This window comes from Gavialis gangeticus, unplaced genomic scaffold, assembly GCF_001723915.1.
Source record: "Gavialis gangeticus isolate Ggan-Ray unplaced genomic scaffold, GavGan_comp1, whole genome shotgun sequence".
NCBI classification, from domain to species: domain Eukaryota; kingdom Metazoa; phylum Chordata; order Crocodylia; family Gavialidae; genus Gavialis; species Gavialis gangeticus.
The window spans coordinates 23,769,671-23,777,838 of NW_017728996.1; the positions used below are offsets into that span (position 1 = coordinate 23,769,671).

Sequence of the window (8,168 nt, forward strand, 5' to 3'; positions counted from 1 at the left end):
GAGTTAAGCATAGACAAAGAAGCACCGGTCCCAATAAGAAAGGGAACAGTCTGTTTTCCCAAAGTAACAGGTATTGTAGCATCAGAAAGGGTAGAAAGCAAAGGGGCTAGAGCCTCTGGGTTTTCCCAGCTGTCCTAACACTGATCTTCACCTTCGAAGGACTGGAGAGGAGCTGGTTCGGATGGTGGAGCTCAGCGGGCGCCTGGCTGAAACGGAGGGGCACTAGCTGAGAGCAGGGGCCCCCGGGGTCTATTTGGGCACTCATTCTTCCAGTGACCTTTGTTTGCAGTAGCGACAGACATCATTAGGAACGTCAAAGTGACCGGGTGGCCAGGTCGAGCAAAACGGTCCGGTAGAGCACCAGAGTCCGGTGTTACCTTGAAGGTCTCTGATTTGCAGAGCCATCAATTTTTCCTGAGCCTTTGATTTTTGCTGTTGAGCTTTAGTATAGAAATGAGTGGCAGTAGCCAGAATTCTGGTGATGGGTTTAGCTCCCCATCCAATTACAGCAGTCTGCAGGGGCTCAGAAATCTTTGGCAACACCCCTAAAACAAAGGTCTGGATGATCACGGCAGAAAGGTTAGCTTCTGGGTCTTCATTGCCGGAATGTGCCTTAAAGGCTTGGATCAGGCGAGAAGAGGAATCGGCAGGGTGTTCTTCTAGCTTCTGTTTACACGTAGACATTTTGGACCAATCTGTCTTTTGTGGGGAAACCTTAGGGACAGCATCTCGGACTTGTTTATAGAGGTCCCACAGACCGGCATTGCCGGGGTCCTGAGCAGGCTAATGGGCCTCTTTGAGGAGGGTGTCCCTTTAGTCTCCAGAGACAAGATCACTGAGGAGCATCTGAATGTTACCGTAAGTTGGCTTATAGACCTCAAAAAGGGTTTTAAGCTTTTGAGCAAACCCGGTAGGGTCTTCACGGAGCTTAGGGAAAGTAGTTGACCAGGAAATGATTTCTGAGGGTGAGAAGGTGCCATGGACTACCAGAGATTGCTCCCCCCGGCACAGGGTACTCTCCGAGAAGATACTGCGCGGCAGCAAGGTTTCCTCCCCGGCGAGTAGTAACGTGTCTTACAGTGGCTCCCTTTGTGTCTATGTCGGTGATAGCATTGCGGTGATTCTGAAGAGTGAATCCGATCAGGGAGTCTGAAGGTGATCAATCTGTTTCTTAAATTTTTCCTCATTTTCCTTATAGAAAGCCATAAGGGAGTGCTTATTGCGCTTTTCCGACTCGTCTTCCCATAGGTACCAGGCTTTTATTTAAACAGGGTGCTTACTTTCCAAATTTCCCCAGAGGTGTTTGAGAATTTGATGATCCCAGGACCCATCTAAGGGCCAGAGTAACTTACGGTCATTATTGGTATACTGATTCCAATTTGTTAAGTATTGAGTTGACCGGGGCTCACATTTTAAATGCATGAACCAGGTGGGATTCTGCTGCGGGACCTTAGAGGTCCCGCTACCCATTGTCACGCCTAGGACTTACAGACACCAAAACAGACAGGTACTCACCCTGGCCAGGGACTTTTCCTGCAACACCAAGCAGGCAGATGACAGATCAGGGTCCGGAGTGTCAAAGCTGCAGAGCCAAAGAACTGGGTCGAGGAGAGCCTTCTCGGAGCGACGGAGTCAAAGAGCCAAGACAAGGGTCCTACCCAGGGCGGTCTGTGTGAGGACACATCCCAGACCAAGCCCCCAAGGTGATGTGGAAATCACAACAGGATCACTGCTTGGCTAACAGAGCGCTTCGCTTTATTTTACATGGCCACAGGAGAAGCAGCAAGGGCAGCTGATTCTCTGCAGCTGCAGAGTCCAGACTGTTATATACTTGTAAGAAACAGACAAACAAAAGTCTCCCCCTTAATACATTCTTGGCAGTCTGACAATAAATCACCCTAGAGTCCTGCTAAACCAAACATGTTTTCTCTAGCTGTATTCCGATAAGTTTCATCTCAAGGCCCCTTTGTTTTTCAGCCTTTACTTATGCTCCTTATTAATTTTATTTAGCTTCACTTTATTTTCGCTTGCCCCGGTACTTTTCCTCATCAATCATTTGGATAGAAAGTACCCCATCTCATTTTCCAAAAAAGCAGTAAATGCTACATTTTCACTTTTGTCTACACGTACTACTGTAAACTACTTTCAGAATAGCCTTCTTCAGTGGATGACAAATTAATCCAAAATGATTCCACACAAATTAAGATGAGTGTGACAAAGTTATAGCCCACGGAGCACTATTATCTGGTCCCTGGTGCTGCCCCTGGATCTGAGTACACCTAGAAGAATGAACACATTGTATGCAGACTGGCCCCATGTGACATGCAGTTTGTTCTAGGATACCCACTGTTCATTCCAGTTAAGGATCCATGGAGAATATGGCACCTATCTTAGTCACTCTGAGATCCACATTACATGCAGCGCCCATTATAGCTGGCTCAGGATCCGAACAGCAGACAGCACCTGCTCTGGGATCCACAAGGATGATCATCTTTCACAATTGCTTTATCTGTGGGTCCAAAGATGACCAATGAGGCTGATCTGGGATTGACAGACTGCTGTAACTTGGGCATGTGTTTCCAAGCAGAGTGGGTGGCTCTGGATTCTTGATTTGGTCCCCAAGACACTGCTTCCGCTGCTCCCACTTTTTTGTCTCCTGTTGTCATCATAAGGCTTTGAAGTACTGAGATCCTTGCAGCAGACTCTTCCTCCACTTGGGGTGGTCCTGGGTGATAGTGTCCCATGAGTCAATGTTGAGGTTGCATTTTTTAAAGTTGAGGATATCCTTGAAGCACTTTCTCTGTCCTTCTCTTGAGCATGCACCTTGATTGAGCTGGGAAAATAAAACTTGCTTCTGGAATGGGCATCCTGATGTTGTGTCCAGCCTAGTGAACTTGCTGTTCGAATGATCATTACCTCAACGCTCGTGGGGTTTGCTTGTGAAAGGACACCAACGTTGAAGCATCTGTCTTCCCACTGGATTTGAAGGATCTTACACAGGCAACTTTGATGGCATTTCTTCAGTAACTTGAGATGTCTCCTGTATGCTTGCTGTCCATGTCTCTGTTCTGTATAGGAAGGTGGGGATCACAACTGTTTGATAAACCATGAGCCTGGTTTCAGATCTGATGTTGCAATTTTTGAACACCTGAATAAGCAGTTGCAGACTAAGCAGCAGCAGCACTACCAGAATGTGGTGGGGACAGCAAATGACAATGGTTTGCTTCCTGAAAAGCCAGATATACCCTTTGACAGTGCTGTGACACAGTGACTACAGGTTGCTGTTATAATAAGCCTGCCCAGCCCTGAGCCAGTCCTCAACGGTGGAGCAGGCAGTTGTTAGAATCTCAATGACTGTGAAGGTGGACGAAGGTTGCAGTGGAATTAGGTCTCCAACTGTCTTGGCCTCCTTGCCCTTAGATCAAGGTCCTGTTCTATCAAGAATCATATGGAAAAGTTGCTGCACATCAGCTTCCATGTTAAAAGAAATCATACACAGGCATCTTCCATGAAAATGGATCCATGTCACATACAGCACCTGCTCTAGCTGCTCTGGGACCCGTGTGCTAGATCCACTGTTGGGATACATGGGCTGGATTTTGATAGCCCTGGTTTAAACAATGATTTCAGTATTTTAACTTCTCTATTCTGTATAGCTAAAAACAAAACCACAGGGCTTTGTTTTTTGAACAATAAAACACTTCCCTTGCTTAGAGTATCAGCTGGTCTTTGTGTGAGCTATGTGAATGTGTTGGTTCTTCACATGTGAATCTAAAGTTACATTCTACTGAATCTACTAATATCAATGAATATAGTTTTATTTACGTTTAAAAATAATCTATGCTTGCCAGTGTGGCAGTACTCTCTCCCACTCTTATAGCTGAAACCATTTATTGATGAATGCTCTGGAAAAAACATAGTATTAAGCTCCATCAGATGACACAAAGCCAGTAAGTTTTCACAAAGGAAATCAATTTTGATTTTAACTGACACATCTAGTTTCTTCCTATACTTTAATAAGAACTAATTTTATAGTTACCTTACAAAATTAAATATTTTAATATTTATATACATTCTGCTCCAAAAATGGACTTTAGGGGGGTTTTTTTGTACATTTCTCTTAGAAACACATAAAAACCACAGCATACTCAGCCATTCTCTTGCAGTTAAAAGGGACACAACAACTTAAAAAAAAACCCTGCTTTATTTTTTGAACCCGTTATTGAAAGAAATCTCTCCTCAGATTAGTGTAACTGGAGAATTAAGAGTTCTCTCCATCCCAGTTCATTTCATGCATTAAACTGTGTTTAATGCATGGCTTTGCTATTACACCTGTTGGAATAGGTCATATACATAGCAAGGAAAAGCTTAAAAGTGGGCAAAATGCGATTGTAAAATTATAAAAATTGGGAAATGAGAGCAGGCTTACATAGCATTTAGAACTTTTGTTTTATTTTTAAAAACCAATTCAATTTAAGTTGCTTGTGTCCCTTTAATATCTTGCCATATATTTTTGTAAATAATTTTACAGAATTTACTCTTAATTTTACTTTGATAGATGTCAGCTCAGGTGACAATATATGTTCACTTAAGTTAACTCAAAAGAATACCAAGGTAAAAAAAACTAGTTCATCTGCAGGAATAGAATAGTTTACAGTCTAGATAATGCATACATTTCATTTAACAGGCAGCTGTACCAAATTTTTTATACAAAACTTACATTCAGAGAAACAAATGTTAATACTCCCTCCTTACTTAGAGAGACCATGGATACTGTTTTTTTCAAAACCAGTTGTCAACAAGAGCAGTGAAAAGTGAGCAGCCACATGACTCAAATCTCATTTAAGTCTAAGGGTTTACCTGGAACAACTGTATGAGCAATTTCCTGCAAGGATTTTTCCTGATCATATGGTTGAATATGTGCTAGAGTTTAATACAAAGCAATGAGACCTACAGTTTTTAAACCCATAGAGATCATTTAATAATACAACTGATTCGGCTTCTTACTAGTCTCCATTTCTATGCATTACCACAACTTCAGTTTTGCCAGTTTAAATTAAGGTCATCCAAGGAGGCACTTTGAAGTGATCTTAAAACTGCGTTGCTACAAAATTTGGTAACATGAAAGACGTCAACCAAATATACTATGGGGCTCCCCAACTCCATAAAGACAGGACTCTTCAGCCTAAGCATGGGTAATGTGGAGAAAGGGGTGCCAGTAGGAGGATGCTATTTGGACTTCTCGCACAGGGTCAGTACATATTATGATATGGTTTAAAGAGATTCTTCACATAGCAATGTGGGGAGAGGATCCACAATACTCAACTGGCACACATGGCCAGAATTTGACTGAGAGCACCCCAACAAGGAAGCAAAAATACCTGAATCAGAAGCAACATTACAGGGGTCCACTCAGTGCCCACAGACCAGAAGTCAACTCCCAGAATTGCACCCACCACATTCAACTTAGTCCAAGAGAGTACACATCTACTTCTCAGCCAATATTCTGGACATCAATAAAACAGGTGGAAAAACATACAGGTATGTAATTCAAATTGTGATGCTTAAATTCCCTGCATGTACCAGAACCAAGTTTACTTTATAACAATACTAAACTGCATAGCATTGGAAAAGAAGGCATCCTGAATGGCTGAAGTGGAAAAGTAGTGATTTACTGATTGGTTATTAGCATTTTGGAGTTTACATACTATACAGTAAACTCTTGCCTGTAACAACTCTAGCTCACCAGTTTAAGTCTATTTTAACAAGTCCAGAGAATTTAAAAGTGATTAGTTTAGACAAACTGCTGCACGTTCTGCTTTCATGTCCTTTTAGCTGGCTTTGCTGTTAACTGTTTCTCTCTTTCAAATTCCCTCTCACGTTGCTGTTCTCGTTCCAGTTCTTCCTTTTGCCTCTTTTGCTGAAGTTTTAGTGCTCTCTTCTACACCAAAAGAAAAACCAAAAAACGATTAGAAAGGTCCATGATTTGAGGACTGCAACTCAAATGAGGCAAATTATCCACATATCAACGGTTGAAATCCTGCTGAATACTTCTATAGTTCTCTTAATCCAAAGGGCCCTTCCTCTTTTACTACCTTTATTCTATGCTCCTTATACTTGTCCCGGCATCATGGTGCTGCATGTATCTAGGGGAGCTATAAACTGGATTCCTCCAAATCACACTAATGCTACCCCTACCAAAGGAGTTATACACTATACAAGCTCTTTTCTCTACAAATAACCTGGATCTTGCTGGACAGGATGGAAAAACAAAACTTAATGCCAGAATGAAATCAGACTGACATTTTGCTTAGCAGCCCAAGAGATCATTAAAAATTATGCAGCAGTTGGAATATTACAGCGGTGCTCATAGTTTTGGTCCTGCCAGCCAGATGGAAGGCACAGGGCTGTTCTGAAGGCTGGACTGTGCTTTGTACCTTTCCCAACTGGCCAGGATCAGGTCCCAGGGGTCCCACACTATTCTGAGTGCCTGATCCACCATGAAGGACTACAGCCTGCGGGGATACCCACAGATCCATGGGGAACCTTGAGGATCACATAATATGGCACTGGGGACTGGATCTGGCCCGTGGGCTGGGGGCAGAGTATCCCAGGTGTATTATATTAAGGAATGGAGAAGAGCAAAATTCTCAGCTTTAGCTTCAAGACAGATTTTAACTTTTCTTTAAAAAGGTGCATACCAAAACCCCACAACAAGCTAGTGTTATGGGGAGACAAGAGGTCAAAAAATGTAAATTTTAGTAATGCTCATGAGATACGACAGAATTCTTGGACAGGATCAACATCACAAATGAGGCTGGTGTACAGATTTTCTTTTTTCTTTTTTAAATGCCTGGAGATTTAAAATGAGGGTTAAAAACAACAACAGCTTGTTTCAATGCCATTGAAAATACAACTGCATGGAGTTCCAGAAAAGAGGAAGTTTCTATCTGCAAACTTTAACCACACATTAAAGGCACTGAATAAGAGAATTCATAAAATGCTGTTAAACTTCCATGTTAACAGACAAAATGAAGATGCAAAGTTCACTTACTTTCAACTTTGAAGTCTTTTCATGGAGCATCAGCATCTCTTTTCTAATGTTCACTAACTTGTTGTGATAATGTTTGGCTTCTAAAAACTTTCAAAAGACAAGACAAATTAAAGACAATATTCAGGATCAACATCTTAGTCAGTCCAGAAATAGCTTTATGAAGCTATCACCCAAAACAGCACCAAAAATCCTTGAAATTAGCTTGAATGTATTTTACGTATTCAAGTTTTTAACTATTATTGTACATAATAACATTCATTCTTATGAATGTACATCAAAAAGAACATACTACTATACTGAATTAAAGATCAGTGCAGGTGAAAAACATACACTATCACTTTTATGCTCTATGTAAAATTTAAGATTTAAATCCTCGTGTTGCTGAAATTCAGCGCTTTTCCTAAAAGTAAACCTTCCTCACGTGGCCCCACACAATTAAATCTTACACCTACTTTATGATCACTTAAATGTCCTTTTTGAAATGATAAGCTACCCTCAGATATCTTAACTGCATATAAAGTTGCTTACTAATTCCCTTAGATTCCATGGTAATTATGAAGCACAGCTGTGACTCTTGTAATCATAAAATTCTCTGCAAGCCCAGGTATCAAACACAAACTTAAACCTAAACCAAAGGGCCAGATTCTGATCCCTGTGCACAGTCTGTGACTAAGTGCAAAAGGGGAAACCAGGCACCGATTTTGGCTACTGGTTATGTACAGATGGACTCCCCCAATGTACATTCACTAAGTCCTCCTCTCCAGGGTACATATGGACTGGCATTCTCTCTTTTCATATAAATAAGAACTATACTGATTCAGTCATGTTTATGATATTCAAATGAACGTGATTTGCCCCAGATTTCTAAAAATACCTATTTAAAAAAGCAGAACCACTGATGTAATAATGTTCATTAGTAGTCCATTTTAGAGGTGCACCAATCGAGATTTTGGGGGCCAATACCAATAGCTGATTTTTAAGAAGGCATTATCAGTCAATACCGATCTGACTTCCAATGTCAGCCCAGCAGCTTGGACAGCTACATGCAGCTGGTAAGTCTGGTGTGGTGGAAGGGGAGGGGCATGGGACTTTCACCCTCATTACAGGGTGGCCT

General features: G+C 41.6%; 1 protein-coding gene across 1 annotated transcript in view; it reads right to left on the reverse strand.

The window, feature by feature from the left end:
* Positions 1-3,800: 3,800 nt before the first annotated feature.
* BLOC1S6 (biogenesis of lysosomal organelles complex 1 subunit 6) overlaps positions 3,801-8,168 on the reverse strand; it is a 13,231-nt gene continuing 8,863 nt past the window's right edge. The window contains exons 4-5 of the mRNA XM_019504152.1: positions 7,055-7,141; positions 3,801-5,941 (exon numbers count right to left, since the gene is read on the reverse strand). Of these exons, the coding sequence (XP_019359697.1) occupies positions 5,822-5,941; positions 7,055-7,141 (207 nt within the window). The 3' untranslated portion in view covers positions 3,801-5,821. The remainder of the gene's footprint in view (positions 5,942-7,054; positions 7,142-8,168) is intronic.